The sequence below is a fragment of the Thamnophis sirtalis genome, unplaced genomic scaffold (assembly GCF_051295495.1).
Source record: "Thamnophis sirtalis isolate CommonGarterSnake01/CBP01778 unplaced genomic scaffold, rThaSir2_p1.2 scaffold_3, whole genome shotgun sequence".
NCBI lineage: Eukaryota > Metazoa > Chordata > Lepidosauria > Squamata > Natricidae > Thamnophis > Thamnophis sirtalis.
Genome location: NW_028261383.1, coordinates 36477794 through 36504057, shown reverse-complemented (window position 1 = coordinate 36504057; position 26264 = coordinate 36477794). Strand labels below are relative to the sequence as shown.

General features: G+C 44.0%; 1 protein-coding gene across 2 annotated transcripts in view; it reads right to left on the bottom strand.

Moving 5' to 3' along the window:
- The window catches only part of TTLL3 (tubulin tyrosine ligase like 3), a 45172-nt gene that overhangs the window by 3435 nt on the left and 15473 nt on the right, over positions 1 to 26264 (bottom strand). For both annotated transcript variants that reach the window (XM_087708686.1, XM_087708687.1), the window contains 13 exons: positions 25191 to 25234; positions 24251 to 24425; positions 20281 to 20333; positions 19218 to 19346; positions 18084 to 18198; positions 17684 to 17812; positions 12916 to 13108; positions 10508 to 10656; positions 9325 to 9568; positions 7261 to 7696; positions 6536 to 6727; positions 5750 to 6299; positions 231 to 388 (listed from right to left, as the gene is read on the bottom strand). In XM_087708686.1, coding sequence (XP_087564812.1) covers positions 231 to 388; positions 5750 to 6299; positions 6536 to 6727; positions 7261 to 7696; positions 9325 to 9568; positions 10508 to 10656; positions 12916 to 13108; positions 17684 to 17812; positions 18084 to 18198; positions 19218 to 19346; positions 20281 to 20333; positions 24251 to 24425; positions 25191 to 25234 — 2567 coding nt within the window. The remainder of the gene's footprint in view (positions 1 to 230; positions 389 to 5749; positions 6300 to 6535; positions 6728 to 7260; positions 7697 to 9324; positions 9569 to 10507; positions 10657 to 12915; positions 13109 to 17683; positions 17813 to 18083; positions 18199 to 19217; positions 19347 to 20280; positions 20334 to 24250; positions 24426 to 25190; positions 25235 to 26264) is intronic.

The window sequence follows — 26264 nt, the reverse complement described above, 5'->3', positions numbered from 1 at the left end:
GTTACGGGATGGGGAAAATGAAACAGGTCCATTGGGGGCAGGGATGGGGGTGACATCTTTGCAACAGGCTAGAATCGGAAATAGGTTTGGGCCATTCTCTTGATAGTTGGGGGATGCGGGAGGAAACACAGGGAGGCCATCATTATTTGACATGCAGGATTAATCAGGAAATATTCCTAGGCAAGAGGAATGTGCTCTCTCCTATGAGCACTTAAAAATTCACAATATACCTGAGCCGGGCAAGTGCTGAGTGCTTTGCGGTAGAAGAATTTGGGAGCTGCAGGAAGTAAAGGCTCAGCTCTGGAACAGTAACGCAGCCTTTGCAAATTTGCCACAGCCTTTCCATCTCTGCAGAAGAGGCAGGGGAGCCTGCAGGAAACAGCCAGGCCTGGAGAGGAACCAATAATACAGCACATGGGCTTACTGGCGAGTACGTGGATGGCTCTAAACAGTGAAACATCCTTTCAATGTAGCCGTTCAGTCAAAGAAAACAACAACAACAACCCCAAAGCTACAGAGCAGACTTAGAAATTACCTAGAAATTGCCTGAGTCAACTGAAGGGTGGTAGTAGACAGTATTAGGCTATGTCCCTTCCCAAACTAATTATGGATTAAGTCACACCTACTAGCAAACCATAAAGACAAATTTCTAGAGAGCGTCCCCATCTGGTTTTGTCCAGAAGTGGCTATTCTCAAGAATATTGGGCATCGTATTTCCACATACCGTATTTTTTTGACTATGACCTACCGGTGTATAAGACGCATCAAGATTTTGAAGAGGTAAGTAAGAAAAAAAGCTTTTGCTCTTCCTGGCCCCCAGGATCATTCTGCAGGCTTCAGCAGGGCTGGGGAAAGGCAAAAATGTCCCCGTTTTTGCAAAAAAAAAAAACAGGCAGAAAACGGGCCATTTTTTCACAAAAATGGGGGCATTTTTGCCTTCCTGCAGCCCTGCTGAAGCCTACAAAGTGCTTCTGGGGGCTTGGGGAAAGCAAAAACTCATTTTTGCAGAAAATGGCCCACTTTTTAAAAAAATGGGATGCGGCCTCGGTGGTGCAGTGGTTAAATGCAGCACTGCAGGCTACTGCTAGATCAGCAGGTCAGCGGTTCAAATCTCACCGGCTCAGGGTTGACTCAGCCTTCCATCCTTCCGAGGTGGGTAAAATGAGGACCCAGATTGTTGGGGGCAATATGCTGACTCTCTGTAAACCGCTTAGAGAGGCCTGAAAGGCCTATGAAGCGGTATATAAGTCTACTGCTATTGCTATTGCTATTGCTATTTTAGGAGGCCAAAAATGGCTGTATTTGGTGTATAAATTGCACCAACATTTCCATGCTCTTTTAGGGAGAGGAAAAGTGCGTCTTATGCTCCGAAAAATACGGTAGTTGTAGGGCACATTAGGGGATTGTGGTGGAATGTAGTCTGGATTCCCATGAGGGAGCGGCTGCATTCCCAAGAGGCAATAAAGCTTAGCTAGTCCTCTGAGTACAATTCTCAGAGTACATATTCTGTGCTGCAAATGGTTTGGCAAGATTCTGTCTATAGGGGAGGAACAATAAACTGCTCGGAAGTAATTCTACATGTCTTTCTTGGTTTTTGGAACCTGACAGTGAGGCAGTTCTAGGGGGTAAAAGGATTATTCTGGGAGAAATATAATTGGGCCAAAAAGGTAAAGGTTTCCTCTTTCAGTCCTGCCTGACTCTAGGGGATGATGCTCATCTCTGTTTCTTAGCCAAGGGAGCCAATATTGTCTGAAGTCTTCCATGGACATGTGGCCAGCATGATTATATGCTGAGGCAACACACTGTTACCTTATCACTGAAGTGGTACCTATTTATCTACTCACATTTGCATGTTTTCGAACTGCTAGGTAGGCAGGTCTCAAACCCAGGTTGTCAGCTTTCCAGCTGACAAACTCAGCCTCTTTAATCACTGAGCCATTGTGCCCTCTTCACATGAGCCAAAGGGCGTGCCAGAACTATACACTAATCGCAAACCACGGGTTCTCCTTAATGGCAGGAGCCCTTCAAACAGCAGGTTAAAAATACCTTGAGCGTAGTAAATATTATGTGAACTACAGAAAAAAGGGAGCAGCACTTTTCAAAATGGATGAGACGGAAATCTGGAGAAAATGAAGGGGAGGAAGATTCTCTTGGGGTTTTATGGGCTGACTGAGGGATGCTTTTGCTGCGTTGTCTAGGAAGGAGATATGGCCGAACAAAACCTGTATTGCAATTTCTCCAATGAGCACTCCTGTGATATAACTGTGAAATGAGGTGGGGAGAGACCTCAACTGCAATATTTTTATCACTGTATCTCAGAGATGGTGCTGCATAATGGCTTGAGAATACAAACCCGGTAACATCTGATCTCAGTCACAAAATTCATAGAGATAGCAGATAGCAGATTTCTACAAAGAATGGAGAGTCCTTGCTAACAACCAAATCTGTCATTTCAGCTTGGGGATTCCCCACATCATGGCTTCTAGAGATTTAGTTTACAGTATTCATTTACACGTTATTGGGACAATAAATGAAATCTACAATAAAATACAAGTACTCCTCGCTTACTGACTACCCTTTCAAAGTTAAGACAGTGCTGAAAAAAAGAGACTTATGACCATTCCTCAAATTTGTGACTGTTGCAGTGTTCCCACACTCACGTGATTGTGATTCAGGTGCTTGGCAACCAGCACACATATACAATGTTCACAGACTTCCACAGTCAACGTGATTGTTTATTTGCAACCTTCACAGCTAGATTCTGACAAAGCCAATGGGGAAACTGGCAGGAAGTCACAAGTCACAGTCACGTGACATTGCATTTAACAACCTGGGGTAATTTGTTTAACAACCGGGAGTGCAAGCTGATACCCTAAGTAGACATGGTCGCAAGACAATTTACTTTACAATCACTCTGCCTACAAAGTTGGCCAGTCCTTGTAAATGAGAATCACCTGGAATACACTCTCAGCTCTGCTCCTTCTCCTCTTCCCCCAATAATATTTAAGCCAATATTTTGGGGCCCTTCAACATGCTTATTTCTCGTTGGTTTGGTTTTCTTTGAAGTTCTTGCCTCAACTTTTCACCTCTCAATATCTTTAAGCAGAGCCCTTTAAAAATTCCCTGTTGAACTAAAAATTTTATGAGATATCAATGTGGCACTGTTAAATGTGTGGGAGCAATCATACTAGCTGTACTTAATAAGTCTGTACCGTACTTTGAATTTAATTCTGAAAGGTGCCTTTGAGGCAGTGGTGGGATTCAAATAATTTAACAACCGGTTCTCTGCCCTAATGACCAGCTGGGTAGGCGTGGCTCACTGGTCATGTGACTGGATGAGCATGGCCAACTCAATGTCACTTATGTCGATGGGCGCTTCGCCTTAGCTGTTAGAATGTAATAAGGGTTAACCGGAGAGGCAGTTTCTGTAAGCAGGGCAATAAAGATTAGGCAAGAAACAACACCAGAATGTTTCCTTCCTGCCTTCCTTAAAGGATTAGCCCTGTAAAATGGAAAAAAAAACAAAAGGAGATTTCTTCCAACAACCAATTCTCCGCACTGCTTAGAAAGTTAACAACCGCTTCTCCCAAATAGGTGCGAACTGGCTGAATCCCACCACTGGTTTGTGGTCAATAAAACATTATTGTTCTAAAGAAATGCAGACAGCTGTTATATTTAGGTACCTACATATTTTAAAGCACCTTTTTGAATAAAACTCAAAGCACCACATTCATGAAATCCAGTTTTTGTTTTGCCCTTGCTTACCTCTTGGATCATGTCCCCCAACGCACCACTTAAAAGCCAAATATGACTCTCGTCATGCCAACCAATTAATGCCACCCTGCTTTTCGATTTATGGATGAATATACAAAGTGGAACACGATACATCACGTTGTCTCCAGAGAGTCAAAGCATGTGATCATTCTATAGAGACATTTCCCTTTATATTTTTATAACAATTTTATAATAGATTTTAAAAGACAAAAACTCTCCGTTTCAGTGTTAGAAGCAATGTGCTGCAATGTATGAGGAATTCTGGATCATAAAGGGGATTTTAAAAAGAGTGGACCTGGACATTTCGCTGCTGGCAGATTCACAGCACTAAAAATGCTAACTGCAATGAAGCCAAACCAAATTTTCATCTTGATGGAAATTGAGAATTTCCATTGCTTTTTGCAATTTGACTGAAGGGAGTCTCAAAATAAAGCATTTAGTCAACCATTAAAATGTTAAAATTATTCTAAAAGCTTAATATGCCAATTTCTGGAAGTATAAACAATGCTCTAGTCTTCAAAAGCATAAAGTTAAATGTGCCAATACTTTTTAAAAAAATTAAACAAAGATAGAAGATGCTTCTCAACTATCTTGTACCTTTAAGAATGGGCTCCCTTATCCATTTCTGTGTCTTATCTAGCCAGCTTTAAATATGTTTAATTTAAAACCTGATATAGAAATGTGATGATTTTAAAAACCAAACTGACTTGTATTGAAAAGCAATATTTTCATAGGTCAACTGCGAGATCAAACTTAGTGATTTTAAAAAAATAACTAATAAGGGCACCCAATCCCTACCATTTTTCCCTCACCTAAAACACCTGCAGTATAAAAATATTGTCACCTCTTCTTGTGCTCCATTTCTTTGACCAAAACCCATTTCTACCCTTTTATAGTACTCTTATTCAATCCAACAGAAAGCACCTGTTTACATGTCCTAGCGTTATGCATTCTTACTAGCATAATTCTTACCCATTTTCATCAGAAGTCACCTTTCTTTTGGCTAAATAGTACTATGAGACTAACAGTGATTACAGTACAAGCATGCTGGTTATAACTTGCTTGGCCCTGTCTGTCTGAATTCAACATGCTGGCTACCTTTTTTCTTTTCTTTCAGCTATTGAACATATTTACGCAAATGTATCACAACTGTTTTCTGATTTGCATTAGGTACTAGAACCATCCCTGCTTACATTTATACTTTTATTATACTTACGTCAACATTTATACTCTGCTTTTCTATGCAGGCACGCCCCTCAGTTCCTCACCTATGAAAACCTATGGGACCCCGTTTCCCCCCCCCTCCCCAAGCTACCATGTAGTCTAGAGATGGGGAACGATGGCCGCTTTATGACTTATGGACTTCAACTCCCAGAATTCCTGCTGGCTCAGGAATTCTGGGAGCTGAAGTCCACAAGTCATAAAGGAACCATCGTTCCCCATCCTTGACATAATCCCAGGTTTTCTCCTGTCTGTCTGACTCCCAGCCTAAGTGTTATTTCCTCTCTTCACACAGCTGCCAAAGACAGCCATCCTAACAGCTGTTCATTCACCCTAGCCTAGAACTCACCCTGCTATTACACATCCCGGCCAGTTTTTTTCTGTAAAAATACTTTATTGGGAAGGAGGAGAGTTCAACTCCCAACAACATGATTTCCTGTTTGTGTAGGAGCAAAGAAGTGTTCCTTAGGCCCTATAGCTTGATTTTTGCCTACAGCAATCAACCTCAGGGGAGGGTTGTTCCTGGCTCCCGGATAGATTCTGCCTCTCTTTGACAGTCGCCTTTTGATCATAGATGCTCTAATGGCACTGAATTCCACAGTGGAAACTAAATCCACCCCCCTGGGGGACGAAGGCGTGGAGGGCAAGGGTATGTTTTGGAAGAAGGAGTGTCCTAAGCATTGCAAACGGGCTTGCACATTGGGTCTCACCGGATAGGAGGAAGAAAAGGGAGCATGAGAAACAGGCAGCTCACCGGAGACAGTATGGATTTCCTGCAGATGTAGCCTCAGGCCCGGCTTCCTACCTACCATACTGGTGAGCTTGGCATGATTGGCAGTAGGCTCCTGGGGGTTAGCAGTCAATTCTTGAGAGCTTGATTTGGCACAGAGCTGAGCTGTACCTCCTGTCACGACAGTCGTGGTAGCCATACTGTGTGCCATCAGCAACCTTCGGTTACGGGGTTCTGCTTTGAGCTTGTTGGGCAGCTTAAACCTCACCGAGCCTGAAGGAGCAACTTTGCTAGGGGTGGGTTTCTCTTTGACTTTGTTCTCCTTCCCAGGAGCTCCTGGCTCGGCGGTCTTGTTGTTCGCTGCTGTCCAGCATGGGGTAGGTGCCCGAGGAAGACTTTGGTTATTGCGCCGGTGAATCAGTTTAGGAACTTTTTGCTGCTGTGGAGCAACACAGCCGTTCTTTGGGTCAATAGCCGGAGGGGGGCTTCTTTGGGTTGGAAGTTGAGGCTTCTTCACCGTGCTTCCTTCTACCAAAAGGCTAATGCCAATGTACTGGGGAATCTCCACGGCAGCCTGTCATGAGAAGAAGAGGATGATGGGGATTGGTCCATAGGTGGTATTCAGCCGGTTCGGGCCAGTTCTGGCAAACCGGTAGCGGAAATTTTGAGTAGTTCGCAGAACCGGCAAATACCATCTCTGGCTGGCCCCACCCCCCCAACCCACCATTCCTTGTCCTAAATTCCCTTGTCTTTTTGCTCAGCTGATTTGTGTGGATTGCCGCACAACAACTAAACAACAGCTCTGCTCACCAGCACTGACACTGAAGGCAGTTTTGAGTGCTGCACGCACACACGAAGCTCTCTCTCATAGAACCGGTAGAAAAAGATTTGGAATCCCACCGCTGGATTGGTCAAAAGGAAACTATTCACTTCTTCCAAGGGCAAGTAAGAGCAGGAGAAAATATCTGACCAGTTGGTCAGATTTAGTTTGTATTTAGTCTGCTGCAAATGATAGAAAATATAGGTGATCACCACACCACAATTAAATGAGGTAGGATGCAGCACTTTGCTAGAGCTGTAGTAGTGCAGTAGTTAGAATGTAGTTTTGCATGCTAACTCAGCCTACTACCAGCAGTTCAATTCTGACCGGCTCAAGATTGACTCAACCTTCCATCCATCCGAGGTCGGTAAAATGAGGACCCCAATAATTGGGGGCAACATGCTGATTCTGTAAACTGCTTAGAAAAGGCTATAAAGCACCGTGAAGCAGTATATAAATCTGCTATTGCTATCACTAATGTTATGAGATACAAGTAGTCCTTGATTTGTAAGCAGAAGTTTTGGTTGCTAAGCAATGCAGTCATTATGCCAGTCATTACGTGATGGACCCAATTTTACAACCTGAGGGTCCCAGAGCCTGCTTTGAATGTTGATTTGCTTTCCCTCCTTTTCAATAAAAGCTTCCTTTTGAAACGCCAGGCTTTCAAGAGTCTACGCTTTTTTTGAAGGGATGGGGAGGCAGGTCTTACACTCACCTGTTTATAGATGAGCTCAAAGTTTCCTGTGTTGCAATTGCGATCATACTTGCGGTCAATGACCACCCGCAAGGTATCCTCCTGCACGTTGGCACACAGCCGGGTGGTGACAGACGTAGAGGCTGCCATGGTGGGGCTGGCATTGATCTCAATCAGCCACGGCTGGTAGTTTTCTCCAAAGAGAAAGTCTGCCCCATAAAGCTCAAAGCTGTTTTTGCGGAACTCCACGAGGTCCTGAGAGGTCTGTATGGCATGAATGATGGCCGCCTTCATGCCAGGCACAATCACCTTGGACCAGGCCTCGGGTGCCCCCATTTTCCTCAGGTGCATCTGGAATTGATCAGAGGACCACATGTTGTCTGAGGGCAGCTCAGAGTGGCGGTTCAGGGAATTCTCATAATGTTTCTGGATGGAGTTATTGCACAGGTGGATGGAACTGGGGTGAAGAAGAAGAAGAAGATAGGGTCAAAAATGGGGACCAGATTCTACGCAAAGGATTTTAACTCAGGATAGGTCAACTAAGCTGAACCTATAGGGCACATTTTCCTGTCTGGATCTGAAATTATAGAACATACTTTCTTTGGAATTGGGATCAGTCCTCCCATCCTGTTTTTTTTTTAGAAAAGTCATAAAAATGCCTCATATTACTAATCTTTCCTGTTGATATTTATCATGCTGATAATTGTGATTTGAGGTTCATAATTATTATATTTTATTTAGGGGTCCTTGGTGCTCTTGAGCTTGGTTGTTTTCTTGCAGATGTTTCATTACCCAAACTAGGTAATACTATTGGTGCATATCTAATTTATTATACCCCACCTTTTATTACTTTTATAAACAACTCACGGCAACAAACATATCTAATACTCCACCCGCCTCTTTCCCCCTCCACAAGAACCACCCTGGGAGGTGGGTTGGACTGAATGGGAAGGACTAGACCAAGGCCACTTAAGGTAATTAGATTTTAATTACCTAGGTTTGTTTTATTCTTTTGATTTATTTTTGTTGTTTCCATCCTGCCTTTATTACTTGTAATTATTCTATTACTTGTAATAAACACGAGGTCAGTGATGGCTAACATTTTTGGTTTGTTAGAGTCTCCACATCTTTTTTACATCATGGCAACCAAAACTGGATGCAGTATTTCAAGTGTGGCCTCACCAGGTTATTATAAAGTGGTCTATAACACTTCATGTGATCTTGATTCTGGCTGGCTTTTTTGGCAGTTGCTCATATTTAAATGGTTGTCCACTAGGACTCCAAGATCCCTCTCACAGTTACTACTATTGAGCAAGGTACCACCTGTATGTACCTGTGCATTTCATTTTCCTTGCCTAAATGTTGAACCTTACTTACGTATGACTATATGAAGCTGCTAGTAGCAGTGCTCCAGAATTTTCATATAGACTTCCTCAAACATAATATTTACTCTGGATTAACATGAATAATCCTGAAGATTATAAGGGACATCAACCCCACCTCCTCATTAAGACACTGAATAATTAAAGAAACCGGTTCTTAATGAGATAGAAAATCTCTCTGCTTCTTCTTGCTCTTGTGTGCATCCACGCATGGAATAATAGAGACCCATGATGGAGAACTTGTGGCACACATGCCATAGGTGGCACGCAGAGCCCTCTTTGTAGGAACACAAGCCGTCATCCCAGCTCAGCTCCACCGCGCATGCATGCAAACCTCCTGCCAGCCAGTTTATTTTTGGATCTCTGGCAGACATGCTTGGGGTGCAGGGTGCATGCGGGAGATGTGCACACATGCAGGGGTGGATGGGGAGAGCAGTGCGCCTCCCTGTGGTCCATTTTTCATCCCAGAAGGCTGCAGGGAAGCCTGCTAGGCCTAAAATGCGGTACGGGCGGGTGGTAATGCACGCATGTGCAGAGGGGCTGGGGGGAGCGCAGGGTGTCACCCATGCATGTGCAGGGGGCGGGGCACACGAGGGGGTATTGCGCATGCATTTGATTATGGGTGTGGGCTTTTGGCCCGCGACGACAAAATGGTTAGCCATCACTGATATAGACAATAAAGTCAACAAGACAACAAACTCACGTATCCAGATTGTGTAGGGAAAAGGGCTGTGTAGAGAAACGGATGTAGCTTTGCCGATAGAACCAGATGGTGAGGGGATTCCAATCAGTCACCAAAAACCATTGCCGCAAGTCAAACTTGGTGGCAAAGATGAGCAGGGGTGTCTCGATGTATTTCTGTACCACCCATTTGCCGTCCTTAACAATCATGGGGTCACAGTCCACTAGTTTCACAATTTCCTCTAAGCGGTCCATGCACATGATGCCTGTCAGAAAATGCTCTTTATTTATTTGATTTATACCCTGCCTTTCTATATTTATTTATTTTCATATTTGCTATTTCCCCACAGCAACAATTCTATGCGGTAAGTTGAAAAGGAGTGACTGGTCCAAAATCACCCAACTGGCTTTCGTACCTAAGGCAGGATTAGAACTCACAATCTCCTGGTGATTGGTTCAAAGCCACCCAGATAGCTTTCATGACTAAAGTGGGATTAGAACTCACAATCCCCTAGTTTCTAGGCCAGTACTTTAACCACTACATCAGACTAGTTCTCTGAAGAGTACTTAAGCCAGCTAGCAAAACGTTTGAAAGGCAAAAGCAGAGTGTAGAAGATTAAAAACATAAAATCAAAATTAACACTAAACAAATCATAAAGTAAATTAACAATTAAAAGCATGATAAAAGGGAAGTGCCTTTATAAATTTTGTTTAAATGCCTTGTGTATGCCTTCTACTGAATGCCCCATTCATCTTACTGGCTGTAATAATGCACAATCTAATTGCTTAAAATCCCAAATCCACAGTTTGTTACCAGTAGAGCATATTATTTACCAATAATCTGGATCAAGGGCTTTGGAAAACCAGATGGCCATGAAGTTGACAAGGCCAACATTAGGGTTGAATGACGTCTCTTGATGTTAAATTACCCGGCAGCTTTCAATATTCTTTACCACTTATGTGAAAATACAGAATCTGGGTTCACATATCACACTGAGCCATCATATGGTTTCCTTGGTCTTACAGTCTCACGCAAATTCATCTTGTACAAGTTTCGTCTCTAACAAACCATGATTAAAGAACGGCTTGGTGTGAGATGTCAATCCAGGCAAAAATTCTGCCCAGCCTGAAGCATCTCCCAACTGCTTTGTCAACTCCATCACTCAAGCTATTTGGGGTATTTAATCCATGTCCAGTAGACTTACCTCTGCCACGAGACTTAGCTCCTGGTTTGACAATCCAGATGTTCCTGTCCCCTTCCATGTCCAGCTGTGGGACGACTTTTTGCAGCCGCTGCAAGATATCCTCACAGCGCTCAATGAGGCCATCTGTCTGTGTCATCTGGGCCCCTTCGCTGCAATGACAAATACTTGACCCAATAGAATGACCCAATGCCCTTCCATGGTTGTAACCTGTGCCAGGGAGAGAGAACCTATGGCCTATGGGTGGCAAATGGCTTCTGAGCCCCTAGAAACTGTATTATTGCACAACATTTGAGGGCAAAGTATTAAGAAACAACAGCATAATGTGTAATCCACCCAGAGTTGTTTGTTAGTGAGATGGCCAGCATATACCGGTAAATTTAATCTATCTTCTTTCTACCTACCTACCTACCTACCTACCTACCTACCTACCTACCTACCTACCTACCTACCTACCCATCCATCCATCCATCCATCCATCCAGCCATCCATCTCTCCTCCCCTCCCCTCCCCTCCCCTGTGTGTATGTATGTATGTGTATGTATGTTCCAGCATGACTCTGGAACACCTCAAGGAATTTCAACCAAACTTGGTACACAGATGTCTTACTCTCTGGAAACAAATACTGTGGGGGGTAAGACACCCCTAACACCCTCAGGGTGTGTGTCTCTGTGTGTTCCAGCATAAATCTGGAATGCCTGGGCCGCTGAAACGAAAAGGAATGAATTATATCGATAGTGTCAAATCACAGTACTTTTGACAGTGGTAGTGTGCATTAGTGTGATAAGATACAGCCTGTTGTGCCTTAAGATGGCATCTACTGTACAGCACAGTGGAGTTGCCATGGTAATGGCTTCACAGTACTCTACAAGGGGGCTCCAACTTAATACAGAATTAAGATAAATAAATACCCGGGCAATGCCGGGTTATCAGCTAGGAATGAATGAATGAATGAATGAATGCATTCATTCATTCATTCATTCATTCATTCATACATACATACATACATACATACATACATACATACATACATACATACATACATACATACATACATTCATTCCTAATATATGGAAACAGAACAAAATAAGAAAATGTATTGTAAACTGTTAATACCCTGAAAGTTCTCATTCATCTCTCTCAACAGGAAAATATTGGAAATAATCCCATGGGATCATCATGCCACTTTTTCCCTACTGTAGCCCTGGATTGTCAGACGGCTGCCAATCTCTGCCCTACTCAGTATGGAAGTATTAGCAAGTATTTGTTTGTTTTTATTGAGAGGAAGTCCTCAGCTCACAACCACAATTGAGTCTAAAATTTCCATTGCTAAGTGAGGTAGTTGTTAAGAGTATTCCACCGCATTTTATGACCATAATGATGTGCCTCATTTTACGATCATTTTGGCCATCATTGTTAAACAAACCACAGCAGTTGTTAAGGGACTCATGTCGTTAAGCAAATCTGGCTCTCTCCCATTGACTTTGCTTGTTGGAAAGCAACCGGGAAGATCACAAATGGGTGATCACATGACTCCGGGACCAGAGGTGATATTCAGCCGGTTCTGACTGGTTCCGGTGAACTGGTAGTGGAAACTTTGAGTAGTTAGGAGAACCAGAAAATACCACCTCTGACTGGCCCCACTAATGATCTATTCTCTGCTCCCAGCCTCTGAATCCAGCTGATGGTCGGTTTATCGCTGCCTCCAGGCCTTCCAGCTGATCACTGGATCTTCTTTTGTTGCCGATCTGGAAAGCAGGTTAGTGGGATGGGGAGGAAATGGGGAGTTTGCAGTATCCTTCCCCTGGAGTGGGGAGGGAATGGGGAGTTTGCAATATCCTTCCTCCAAGAGTGGGGAGGGAATGGAGATTTTGCAGTATCCTTCCCCTGGAGTGGGGAGGGAATGGAGATTTTGCAGTATCTTTCCCCTGGAGTGTGGTGGGAATGGAGAATTTGCAATATCCTTCCCCCAAGAGTGTCGAGGGAATGGAGATTTTGCAGTATCCTTCCCCTGGAGTGTGGTGGGAATGGAGAGTTTGCAATATCCTTCCCCTGCCATGCCCACCAAGCTATATCCACCAAGCCACATCACGCCCACCAAGCTACCCCCACAGAACCGGTAGTAAACTTTTTTGAATCCCACCACTGTCTGGGACAGCGCAACCACCATAAATACATGCCAGTTGCCAAGCACCTGAATTTTGATCAGGTGACCATGGGGATGCTGCAACAATCATAAGGGTGAAAATGAATCATAAGTCACTCTCTTCAGCGCTGTTTTAGCTTCAAATGGTCACCGAAGCAAACGGCTGTTAAGCTGAGTACCACCTGTACAGTTGCAAAAATGAGGTCTGTGGATATGCAGACGCTGGTGGTTTCCCCCCCTACAAAGTTCAAACGTTTGTGCTTACTGGGCTATCTGATAGTAGCTGTGCAGGAAGTCGTTCCAGTGTCCTTTCGACAGTTGCAAGGGAGACCCAGAGTCTCTGTCGATGTCCTGATGTTTCAGGCTGCTCAAGTGCTCCTCGCAAGCATGGATTGCCGTCTCAATCAGCTGGGCTGAGAAATTGGCCCCTTTCTTGTGGCGGTTACGATGCTTGGCTTCTAGAAGGGAGAGAGTATTGACCCAGCAATCCTGGGTATGTGACAAGGACCTGAGCACTGGTGTCCAAGGGACGGTGAGGGGCAACAAGCCAAACAGGTAGAAAATACAAGCCCCACCCCTTGTTTTGTACCTAAATATTTCAAGTCTTGACTCCTGGTGAGTGTCTAGATGTCACTTTGTTACGTATACAAAAGGGTCAGACTTACCTTGTTGGAAAATGAAGGAATAACATCTTTGTTTGAATGTATGATGTACAAGGACAATAATGAACATAACCATACTCGATAGTTGATTGGTGGAATTATACATAATTGAAAACAGTGATATACAAATATAAATGGTTGGTAAATCTCTTTCATATTGGGATCTGTGATTATATAAAGGTATACTGTTATTAAATAGACAATCAAGAATGTAAGGGAATTAGGTTTATTGGGAAAAAAAATATTAATTGTAATTGAATATACATTGTACAATGAAAGTGAGGTATTTAGTTATACTAGATGAAAAATCTGCGATTGTAAATGTATTTGAGAATATGGATGCAAAAACACTTGTAACCAAACGACATGCTGTATGTAATGGATGAGATCATTTTTTTATATTGTTTATTTTATTTTATTTTTATGTTTAAAAATAAAAAAAATAGATTGGGGGAAAAAAAGGGTCAGGCTTATAACAATACCACATTCCCCATCTTGCTGCGATGACCCGGGGTGTGGCACGAATGCAACAGCTCTCTCTCACAAACCTACAGTAGCTTCTGACTGCAGATACTCCAGTCCAAGTGCTGTAAGCAGAATGACTGCAATCAATCATTCCAGCGGGACAAGATAATGAGTCCAGAAGCCGAAGAATCATGGCAATAATTCCAGCAGGACAAGATAAGCAAACAAAAGCATGGCAATAATTCAAACAGTCAGGAGGAATGCCAGGAATGTAGGCCACAACTCTCAACACTAGATGAATTCAGCGTTTGTTCCCGACAAACGCCCCTCCCAACTGCCTCTCCTTTAAACTCCATCCCCAGGTGTGCCTTGTGAAGGGAATCGGGTCCCTTTCCTTCCCCTTAAGCTGAGCAACGTACATTGCTCTCTTCTTCATTCTTCCCTGCGCGTACTAGGATGAGGAGGGGAGAGGCCTTGGTCTTCATCTGAATCCCCTCTCCTTTGTTCTACCTCTCCCCTGCTCTGCCCAGCTTGACTTTGCCCTCTCTCCTACTCTCTGTCAGCTGTTGTGAGTGGCCCTCCCGAGCTCTGTTTTTGTTGGCAGAGGGTGTCGCAGGCGAAATGAAGCTCGGGGCCCCATTTTCAGTGGCAGAGTGCTTGGGCCTCCTTTGGCACCCCCAAAAGGGAATTGGGATTTTATAGTATCCTTCCCTTGGAGTGGGGAGGGAATGGAGATTTTACAGTATCCTTCCCGTGCCATGTCCATCAAGCCACGCCCACAGAACCAGTAGCAAAGAAAAATTGAATCCCACCACTGACGCAGCAGCACTTGTAATATCTGTCTTAAAGCCTCTGCATCTTTTTCCATGATCATTTTTTCGCCAAGCAGGATTCCAGACAAAGATGGCTACAGCCAGTGGGTGTTATACGGAAAATCTTTTTGCTTTCAAATCTGGAGGACTTCCTAGTCCTAGCTTTGAATGGCTGATTTCTTTTCTACAAGATTCCTGGGCCTCAGTTATGGAAAATAGGTGGAGGAAGTAATGCTAAAAGGAAAGGAAGCAGCAGCTTTTCTGAATCAAGGATAGGGAGTTAGACTGATGCAAACAGTACTGGAGGCTTTCAAGAAGAGATTGGACTGCCACTTGTCAGAAATGGCGTAGGGCTGTGATGCCACAGGTGGCACGCGGAGCCATTTCTGAGGGCACGTGAGGTGTTGCCCTGTAAGCTCCAGCACACTGACCAGATGTTTTTTGGCCCTTTTTCGCCCTTCGGAGGCTTCCCTGAAGGCAAAAAAACAACCAATGAGCAAAGCAGAAGTTCGGGAACGGACTTCCGGTATGTACGTTGGGCTGTTTTTCGCCCTCCGAAGGCTCCACGGAAGTCTCCTGAAGCCTCTGGAGGGAGAAAAATGGTCCAACTGGCAAACCGTAAGTCTGTTGCCGAACTTCCAGTTTGTGTGTTGGGCCATTTTTCACCCTCCCCAAGCTCCTGGAAAGCCTCTGGGAGGGCAAAAAATGGACCTACCAGACCCACCGGAAGTCGGAAAATGGGTCGTTTCTGGCCTCCGGAGGGCCTCCAGGGGCGTTTTCGCCCTCCCTAGGCTCCAAGAAAGCTGTGCACGCATGCGCAGGGCAGGGGGGGGGGGTGTCACATGCGCATGCATAGGGGGCACTGCATGTGAGGGGCATTAAATTATGGGGGTGGGCACACAACAGAGGTGGGTTCCTACCAGTTCGCACCAGTTTGGTAGAACCGGTTCGTCAAATCTACCGAACCGGTTAGAAGAGTTTCCACCAGAAAGCAGGCCACACTTACAGAAGAGATTCCAAAAAATTTTGAAACCCAACACACACACACACACACACACTCACACACACACACACAGACTCACACAGAGAGAGAAAGAGAAAGAGAAAGGAAGCAAGGAAGAAAGAAAGAAAAAAGAAAGAAAAAGTGAGAGAGAGATGAAAGAAAAAAGGGAAAAAGGGACAGAGAGAAAAAAGGAAGGAAAGAGAGAGAGAGAGAGAGGGAGAGAGAGAGAAAACACATGGCCGGCAAGCCACTTCCACAAAGGAGGAGCCACACCCACAGAGTAGGTTCAAAAAAAATTTGAAACCCACCACTGTCTCACAAGCACCCGCAATAGCATGTGAGCGCATGCTTTTGGTACCCGAGGCAAAAAAGGTTTGCCATCTGGCATAGGCTCTCCTGCTTGGACAGGGGTTGGACTAGATGACCTACAAGGTCCCTTCCCACTCTGTTATTCTTTCAGTATAATGATATAACTTGGCTTCTTTTCTACATGCTTTGCAATATCACACAAGGAAACAAAAAAGCATAATTCCTCAAATTTAAAAAAAAACCTGAATTTCGGATCAGTTCTTGTTTTATTGTTATTATTATTCAAAGCAGTACAATAGAGCAGTGTTTTTCAACCACTGTGCCGTGGCACACTAGTGTGCCGTGACATAGTGTAAGGTGTGCCATGGGAAAATTACTTTATATATAGTCAATATAGGCACAGAGTTAAATTTTTTAAAAATTTTCTAATGGTGGTGTGCCTCGTGATTTTTTTTCATGAAAAAAGTGTGCCTTTGCACAAAAAAGGTTGAAAAACACTGCAATAGAGAGAAAAGAGGGTATCACGACTTGAGCATCTTGGGGGGGGGGGGAAATGTATTAACAATTAGCACAGAATTCTCCACAAGTAACCGTGACTAGCGTGCCATCAAAACAAAAATAAACCACCTAGAATAAGTTACCTAAGTTTCTGAGTTGATATTTTGCTTTGCAAGTTCAAAACTTGTTAAAGTGGGCTTTTAAGAAAATCGGATGCACCTGAAACAGTAGTAGCATAAAGTAGTATAAAGTAGCCTTTATTGTCATTGTACATCATGCATACAACGAAATTGGTTTTAGCCTCGCTGGTGCAGTCCATGACAAAAAAATACAAACAACATAAATAGTATAAAGAATAATCCCTATGCAAGTAATTAGCAATATCTGAAACAGATATTCATGGTCATAAGAAAAGTCTTCCAAAACTAAAAAGTGGATTATTTCAGACATAAAAGTAGCCCCAACAGTAGGAACCATTCATTTACAAAATGAAAAGAGGTACCTCTTGGACCTTAGGAGATAGCATCCACCAGGGCCGCATCTTCTGAATCTGAAGTACATTTGTCTGAGATTACGTCAAAGTTCCCAGTGTGGTTCTAACACTCCAATTTCACAACCAAGCTTCTTTTTAAAATAATTCTCAGCTCAGTGGGCAGAATAATACCTCTACATCCTTGGTGTAATTAGGCCTGGGCAAGCCAAGATTGCACCAAGGTAGCTGAAATGCATTTTTTACTGGCGTTCACAATAAGGAAAATGAGATATAAAATCCCTAAAATGATTCTGGGAAGGTAACAAAACACCATCCAGATACAAGAAACAAAAGACTTTCTGCACAGTTGTGCCGCTCTGATTCACAAGCTAGAATTCAAACGCCTAAAATAGCCAGAACATAAAGACTATCCCCCTGCCTACAGGATACAATCATCTTGAAGCATTAAGAAAATGTAATAAGGCAAAATGCATTTAAACCCCGGGGTTTCTCGCCATTTGTCCTTTCAGGCTTTCTATAGATTCTGGCAAGAGATGATAGTTCTTTAATTCCCAGGGGTGAAATTCAGCAGGTTCTAACAGGTTCTGGAGAACCGGTAGCGGAAATTTTGAGTACTTCAGAGAATCGGCAAATGCCACCTCTGGCTGGCCCCAGAGTGGGGTGGGAATGGAGATTTTGCAGTGTACTTCCCCTGCCACGCCCACCAAGCCACACCCACAGAAACAGTAGCAAAAATATTTGAATTTCACCACTGTTTTAATTCCCCCAGGTTTTCTACTAGCTGCACCCACCTGAAGAGCCTCGACCACTTAGGCACTCATTCTGATTTTCATCCAACGCTGTCAGGAAAGTCGGCTTCTTCCAATATCGTCTCACCATTATTTTGAGAAGGCTCCTGGCTGCAGTGAGTTGGAAGTCCTCTATCATAAAAAAAGCAGAAAGGCGTGTAATTCCTAGCACAGCAGTTATTTCAGCTTCTAAACTTGCTTCATCCTCAGAATTTAACAGCTCTGGTGCACAAGCCATAGCTGACATGCAACTCTCACGTGTAAGATGGGACGTTTTTTTCCTCTTTCCCTGGGATTCAAAAGGAGATTCTGTCTATTATTCTAATTAATCTACTGACCCCTGTGATTATTTGGCCGGTGGGGAACAGACTGCTGCCGACCGGTTGTTGTGAATACTTCTTACCAATAAAAGCATGTTTTTCATCTTTAGCTCCAAGACGATAACACCGTGGGAAAAATGTATCTGCATCAGCCTGGTCAAACCATGGCAGGTTACGCAGGTTAAGACACAACCCTACCTGAGAGAGAAGATATAGCAAGAGCAAGAGCACTTAAAATGATGTATGGCTTCACAGTGCTTTACAGCACTCTCTAGGCGGTTTACAGAGTCAGCCCAGTGGTGGGATTCAAATAATTTAATAACCGGTTCTCTGTCCTAATGACCAACTGGGTAGGCGTGGCTCAGTGGTCGTGTGACTGGGTGGGCATGGCCAACTCAATGTCACTCACGTCGATGGGCACTTCGCCTTAGCTGTTGCAATGTAATAAGGGTTAACCAGGGAAGCAGTTTCTGTAAGCAGGGCAATAAAGATTAGGCTGGAAACAACACTAGAATGTTTCCTTCCTGCCTTCCTTACAGGATTAGCCCTGTAAAGTGGGAAAAAACAAAAGGAGATTTCTTCCAACAACCGGTTCTCCGAACTGCTTAGAAAGTTAACAACTGGTTCTCCTGGATAAGTGCAAACTGGCTGAATCCTACCACTGGTCAGCCCCTAACCTTGAGTCAACCTTGAAGCGGTCAGAATTGAACACCTGGCAATGGGCAGAGTTAGCCTGCAATACTGCATTCTAACCGTGACCCGACAAATGCGCACACGACAAAAGCGTGCCGACAAAACTGCGGCGCTAAAACCATGACGTCATCAACGTGACATCATCAACGCGGCGACAACAGCGCGGCGACAGAAGCGCGATTTAAGTTAAGGTTAGGGTTAGGTTTACGGTTTAGGGTTAGGGTTAGCTTTAGGGTTAGCTTTAGGGTTAGCTTTAGGTTTAGGGTTAGGTTTAAGGTTAGGGTTAGGGTTAGGGTTATGGTTTACAGCACGCTTATGTCGCCGCGCTGTTGTTGCCGCGCTTCAGCGCTCATTCATCGACACGCTTTAGAACTCGCAGCTTTGTTACCGCGGTTTAGTCGGGCGCGCTTTTGTCGTTCGCCCTTTTGTCGGTGAACCCATTCTAACCACAGCGCCACCAGAACACTTTAACAAATACATACTTCTGTGTGGTCCAGATGCTTATGTAATGGTCCTCTGCTCACCTTGGTAGTGAAGGTCCCTGCCTTGGCATAGTGATTCATCATCTGGTCCTTGCGCAGGCTGCGACAATCAATCACATCTCGCCGATTGGTCCAGATGAAGTAAGGGATCTGGTTACGAACCAACCTTGACTGCCAATGAAAGAGGGCAAAAAGGAGCAGCGGGTAAAGGCAAAGGGCAGAAGTGTAATCATAAGAAACCATGTCAAAATCGTTTGAAAATCAATAGGGGATAGTAAAGGATTCAATGAATGGCAAGTAATTGTAGGAATTCATGACAAATGAGTGTCAAGTGAAGAGAGAAGCTGCGTTTATAAAACACATACAGATGGTTAAAGACTCAGCAACTCCATTCCTTACAGCATACTAAATTTGAATTTCCAACCCGAGTTAGATATTCGTGGCTTAGCGCTGGAGTCCCGTCATACCACCCTCCACAGGTCTGCCAAACTGGAAAGCTTGGGAATCACTGGTTTAGCAGGAGTTAGGTTTTTGTGGGTCCCCAACCTCAGACCTGCAGGCCACTACTGGGCCGCAGCCCGTTTGGAACCGGGCCACACAAGCAATGGGTGAGCACATGTGCACATGCAGCTCCATTTGCACAAGCAGCAGACACTCTCACCTGCACACGCCTGTCACTCACACAGAACCAGCCTCTCTCCCTGCCCCCCCCCACAGCTGGTCTGCCAAACTGGAAAGGTTGGGAACCGCTGGCTTAGCCTGTTTTGGGCCTCGGTTGGTTAGTTAGGTTTATTATTTAATATATTGTGTAAATCTAGGATTAGCCCATTAAATTCAGTAATCAAATGAGGCATGTTACATGAATGCAATCAAAGGATGTTGTGAGTTGGGTCGAGAGAGTCCTATTGGACTGTGATACCATTGGGGTCTGTTTGCTGTCTAAAGCAGCTTACCTCTCAGGCCTTCTGTGCAAAATAAATTTGATGGGGAAAGGGAGAACCAAGTAGACTGCTCCTATTTTAGGAAAGGGGAGGAAAAGGGAACAAATACACAGTAGTAAAATGACGTTTTTAAAGGGCAGATCACTCTGGTAACCCAAACTAACCATGAGGTTATAGATACCATCAGTATCATCCTGCTCATCTTCTTCGTCCTCATCTGTAGTATGAAAAAAAATGAATAAGAATTAGAAAGAAAGAGCTGTTGTAAAATAGACATACAGGTAGTCCTCGACTTGCCACCTTCTTCATTTAGTGACTCTTCAAAATTACAACAGCACTTTAAAAAGTGACTTACAACCATTTTTTTTCACACATAGGACCACTGTAGGGTTCCACCACAAATCCGCGAAGCCCTTATCCGCGGAGACATAAGCGCGAAGACTAATTCGTGCCGTTCGAAGCGCTAAGGAAAAACGCGACCCTACCGCGATGACATAATCGCGGAGGGCAAATCCGCGCATTCCCAAGCACTCAGTACCCTAAACCTAACCCTAAACCTAACCCTAACCCTAACCCTAAACCTAACCCTAAACCTAACCCTAAAACAAACCCCTAAACCTAATCCTAACCCTTACCTTAATTGAAATCGGCTTTCTGCTGCGGCGCCGTTTTAAAGCGCCCTTCTGTTGCCGCGCTGTTGTCGCGGCGGTGATGACGTGCGGTGATGACATCGCGGCTTTAGTGACGCGCTTATGTCTCCGCGGATAAGGGCTTCGCGGTTTTGTCGTGCCACGCCACTGTAGCATCCCCATCCGTGGACCAAAATTTGAATGCTCGCTAACTGGTCCATATTTATGACTTTTGCAGTGTCCCTGAATCATCAGGTGTTCTTAGTTATTCACGCAAGGCTTCTCCATTTTGGCTTTCTTTTTGTAAAAGAAAATTTGTAAAAACAAATGATGACAGGGTGTAATATGTCAGGTGTTGTCCATTTGAGGTTGTATTTGCCTACTTTAAAAAAAATGCTAAGGACTGGATGATTTTTACTATTGTGGCAAGCTACCTTCCTCCTAAAAGAATGAAATATTTTGAGAAATATTTTAAAAGGCAGGATAAAATATTTCCCCTAAAAGAGAAATAAAGGTCTTAAGGGAGACAGAAACTCAGAGCCCCAGCTCCCTCCCCCCAGCAGACATTTTGTGCCCATGGAGAAAGATTGGGTCAGCCTATCAACAAAACAAAAGGCCTTCAGCTCCAAAGTGAAGGGATTAAGACATGACCCTTCAGGACATAATAGGATTAACCTACTACCATCTAGCAGCAGAGCTCACCACATTGCACAATCTTCTAAGGCCATTGCATCAGCAGTCCAAACTTCAACCAAACATAGCTCAGACAAAACTCTGAGGATTTGTACATGGCCCCATGGGATTCTGACAACAACCAATAGAATGCATGTTCTTGCAAAGGAACAGGAAGTTCAAGTGCAAAGCCCAAGGGAAGGCATAAACACCCAAACTCTCAACTCCATGTGGTTGGCTGTGCAGAACCACCCATGTGCTTCTGCTTCATCCATAAATGGACCTTTTTCCAATCAGTCTCCAGCCTCCATTTTGTCTATAATGCCTTTCTCCCGACTTGGAACTCAACCAGATGGATATTTCTTCCAACACTGTTCTGATATATAAAACCATGGAACTCAAAGAAGCTGTATTTTCTTTTTTATATGACTATAAATGTAACAGACTAACAAACAATCCTTCTCCAACGAACTTCTCTCTCCAAAGTGAAATTTATTTCTACGGCGAGGGAGGAATTTGTCACGATATTTTGTTTTGCCAGCTGTGCTTATATTCTAAGACATACGGTAGGCTGACTCTTCTCTGTAAGCCTACTACGCATGTCCGTTTCCTTTCTTTTTTCTCTTTCTGTTTTGCTTGCCACGAGTAGGTAGGCTAGGAACTTTACCAGAATGTAGTTATTAGCCAGTAAGTTTGTTTGTTATTTATTTTACAATAAAAATATGTTTTCTCAGAATCTAGCTCGGGTTTATTTTACTTAATCATAGAGTATAGTCCAAGGAAAAACCATGATTTACCCCTCATCAAACACAGGGCTGAATTTACAACCCTCACAGAATTTTAGCATTAGCACATGCTTATAGATTACCCTTCCAAACAATCTTTGGCCTGCATAATTCATCAGACCTTGAGTGGTGTTTTACTTCTTTTTTGTTAAACAAACATGAAATCATTGAATACGAAAGGACATAAAGTCCCAAAGGTGCTTTTTGCAAGAGGCAACTGGACTTTCTGATTTTTCTTTGAAGACGTTTTGCTTCCTATCCAAGAAACGTCTTCAGCTCTGACTGGATGGTGGGGGATGAGAGGATTTATACTCCTTGCAGACAGCTGGTCATTTGAATTCTTTTAGCGGGTCTTAAAGGTCACCTGGAGGTTTATCTGAGTCATCAGGGTCACCTGAGTGGTGCAAATGAGTGTGGAGCCTTCTTGGAACTGTTGAAAGGATTGTGTTGTAGAATGGAGATAGTTGATGTTGTATCCCTCCCCTTCTGTTGAGAGAAGGCTGTTTAATTTTGACATAGATGGCTTCTTTGACCTCTCTTTCAAACCAGTGGTCTTCTCTGTCCAAAATGTGGACTTTGTAGTCTTCAAAAGAATGGCCTGTCTCTTTTAAATGCAGAAGGACTGCTGAATCTAGTGCTGATGGGTTTGTTCTCCTATGTTGTGCCACGTGTTTATGAAGTGGTTGTTTTGTTTCCCCAATGTGCAGATCTGCACATGGCTCACTGCATTGTATAGCGTATACCACATTGCTCAGTTTGTATCTGGGTATTTCATCCTCAAAGATTCGCTAAAATAATGCAAATGACCATCTGTCTGCAAGGAATATAAATCCTTCCATTCCCCACCATCCAGTCAGAGCTGAAGAAGCTTCTTGGATGAGAAGTGAAATGTCTTCAAAGAAAAACCAGAAAGTCCAGTTGCCTCTTGAAAAAGCACCTTTGGGTCAATCATGACCTGGGTGACTGAGAATCTCCATAGACATCAAAGGACATAAAGGTAGTCCTTGACTTATGACCACAATTGCGAACAGAACTTATGTTCCTAAGCAAAGTGGTTTTAAGGGAGTTGCAGCCAATTTTATGATCTTTTTGTTATATGAATCACTAGAGTTGTTAAGTGAATCACGCACATGTTAAGCAAATCCAACTTTCCCCATTGACTTTTCTTGTCTTTGCTGAGAAGATTGCAAATGGCAATCACATGCTCTGGGACACTGCAAGCGTTGTAAATACGTGCCAGTTGCCAAGCGCTCAAATTCTGATCATGTGACCACGGGGATGCTGTGACAATCCTAAGAGCAAGGAATCGGTTGTAAATCATTTTCTTCCGTGCCATTCTAACTTTGAATGACCGTTAAACAAATGTTTGTAAACCAAGGCCTAAAGAACTATGTAGGCACAGTGGTTAGAATGCAAAATTGCCGGCTAATTCTGCCTGCAGTCTGGAGTTCGATCCTTATAGGGCTGAAAGTTGACTCAGCCTTCCATCCTTCCGAGGTGAGTAAAATGAGGACCCAAATTGTTGGGGACAATAGGCTGACTCTGTAAACTGCTTAGAGAGGGCTGTAAAAGTACTGTGAAATGGTATATAGGTCTAAGTGTTCTTTTAAAAAAGCAGTTGTATGCGTAAGTCTGCAAAAAGAATAAGCTTAAACAGTGGTTAAAACAAAAACAAAAACCCCAAGGAATCCAGTGGGGGTTGGAGGAGGGGTTGAATCCAGTGGTGAAATTCAATTTTTTTTTACTATCGGTTCTGTGGGCGTTGCTTGGTGGGCATGGTAGGGGAAGGATGTTGCAAAATCTATACTCCCATCCCACTCCCGGGAAAGGATACTGTAAAATCTCCATTCCCATCCCACTCCAGGGGAAGGATACTGCAAAATCTCCATTCCCTCCCCACTCCTGGGGAAGGATATTTCAAAATCTCCATACCCACCCCATTCTGGGGCCAGCCAGAGGTGTTATTTGCCAAACTACTCAAAACTTCCACTACCGTTTCTCCAGAATCTGTCAGAATCTGCTGGATTTCACCCCTGGTTGAGTCTTACCATCATCAGTTACATCACTGTCATCACCATATTCATCAGCTTCGCCATCAGGGAAACGGTCCCGCTTGATGACAACTTTCGACATCCTTGGGAACTTCCTCTCCACCCAGCCCCTGACAAGAAGCTGTCTTCGGATGATGGGGTACGGGCCATGGACCATGAAGATCTTCCGTTGCTATGAGTTGGCAGGAGAATTAGAGGATGAGCTACTTGGCACTGCAGGAGGAAGACTGACCAACAAAGGAAAGTTTTCAATGGCAGAATAAGAGAGTTGGAAGGGACCTTGGAGGTCTTCTAGTCCAACCACCTGCTCAAGCAGGAAACCCTATACCAGGGGTCCCGCTGGGCCGTTACCCACTATTGGGCCATGGCTTTTTTGCAACGGGGCTGCACAAGTGGCAGGCTGGCGTGCATGCGCAGCTCGACTTATACAAATGGCGGGCCTGGCTCCCCTCTTCCTCTCTCCCACCGGGCTGCCATGCCACAAAGGTTGGGGATTACTGCCCTATACCATTTCAGACAAATGGCTGTCCATTCTCTTCTTAAAAACCTCCAGTGTGGGAGCACCCACAACTTCTGGAAGGAAGTTCCACTGCTTAATTGTTCTCGCTGTCAGGAAATTTATCCTTAGTTCTAGGTTGCTTCTCTCCTTGATTAGCTTCCACTCACTGCTTCTAGACCGGCCTTCTGGTGCTTTGGAAGATAGGCTGACTCCTCCTTCGACTCCTCCTTCTTTGTGGCAGCCCCTTAGATATTGTAACACTGGTATCTTGTCACCCCTGATCCTTTTTTTCATTAAACTGGACATACCCAATTCCTGCCTATCTTCCTCACATGTTTTAGCCTCTGGTCCCCTAATCATCTCTGCTGCTGTTCTCTGCACACTGAGGTCGAGCTAGGGAAGGGGACCTAAGGAGACAAATTCAGTCGATGTCATTACCTTGATGGCTCTCTCCACATACTGTCTGGCTTGCTTGAGGCGATCTGGATTGAAAGAAAAGGTGACATTGATGCTGCATTGTGTGCACCCATCTATCAGTGGAGCTGTATATCCTAGGAAGGGGTGGGAGAAAGAAACAAAATTTGATTTCCTAGCTTCATAACTCCCAAACTCATTTCATGCTATGGGACTAGTATCAGTTTTGACACTTGAGCTGCTGATCGTTACTGCCTTATATAGTTCCATGTTGTGCCACACATTGTTTATCATTTATGTACAACAAAACCACAGGAGAGGTTATCTGGAATTTGGGGTGATATCAGATTCAGCCGGTTCAGACGGTTTGGGCGAACTAATAGCTCTGACAATCAGGTGGACCTGCCCCTGTGCTTTACTTATCTACCCATATTTTTCAGAGTATAAGACGCACCAAGAGTTTGAAGAGGTAAATTTTTAAAAAGGTTTTTCCACTCTGCAGGCCTCCCAAACCCTCTGCATGCCTCATTTTTTGTACAAAAATAGGCATGCAGAGAGTTTGAGAGGCCTGCAAAGTGCTCATGGGGGCTGGGGGGGGGGTGAGCAAAAAACAGGGCATGCATAGGCTTTGGGAGGCTTGTAGCATGCTCCTGGGGGCTGGGGGGCACAAATGAGCAAATATTGTCTCTTTTTTGCTCGTTTTTGCCCTTCCCAACCCCCAGGAGCACTCTACAAGCCTCCCAAACCCTTTGCATTTTTGTGAAGGGGGCAGGGTTTCGGGAGGCCAAAAATATTGTATTCAGTGTATAAGACGCACCCAGACTTTTACCCCCTTTTGGGGGGAGGGAAAGGTGTGTCTTATACTCCGAAAAATACGGTATATCCTCTCAGCTGTGTTACTCCCCAGAAGTAACATGGAAGGTAAGTTTTGTTAAAACTGCGCATGCAAAACATGCGATCACCGAACCGGTTATTAAACTGGCAGGATCCCATCACTGGGTGATATCAGGATGCTGCTGACATAATTAAGCAAGAGATTGCTCAACGCATATATGTCAAAAGCTTTCGGCCTATCTGCCAACTCTTAGATAAAACAAC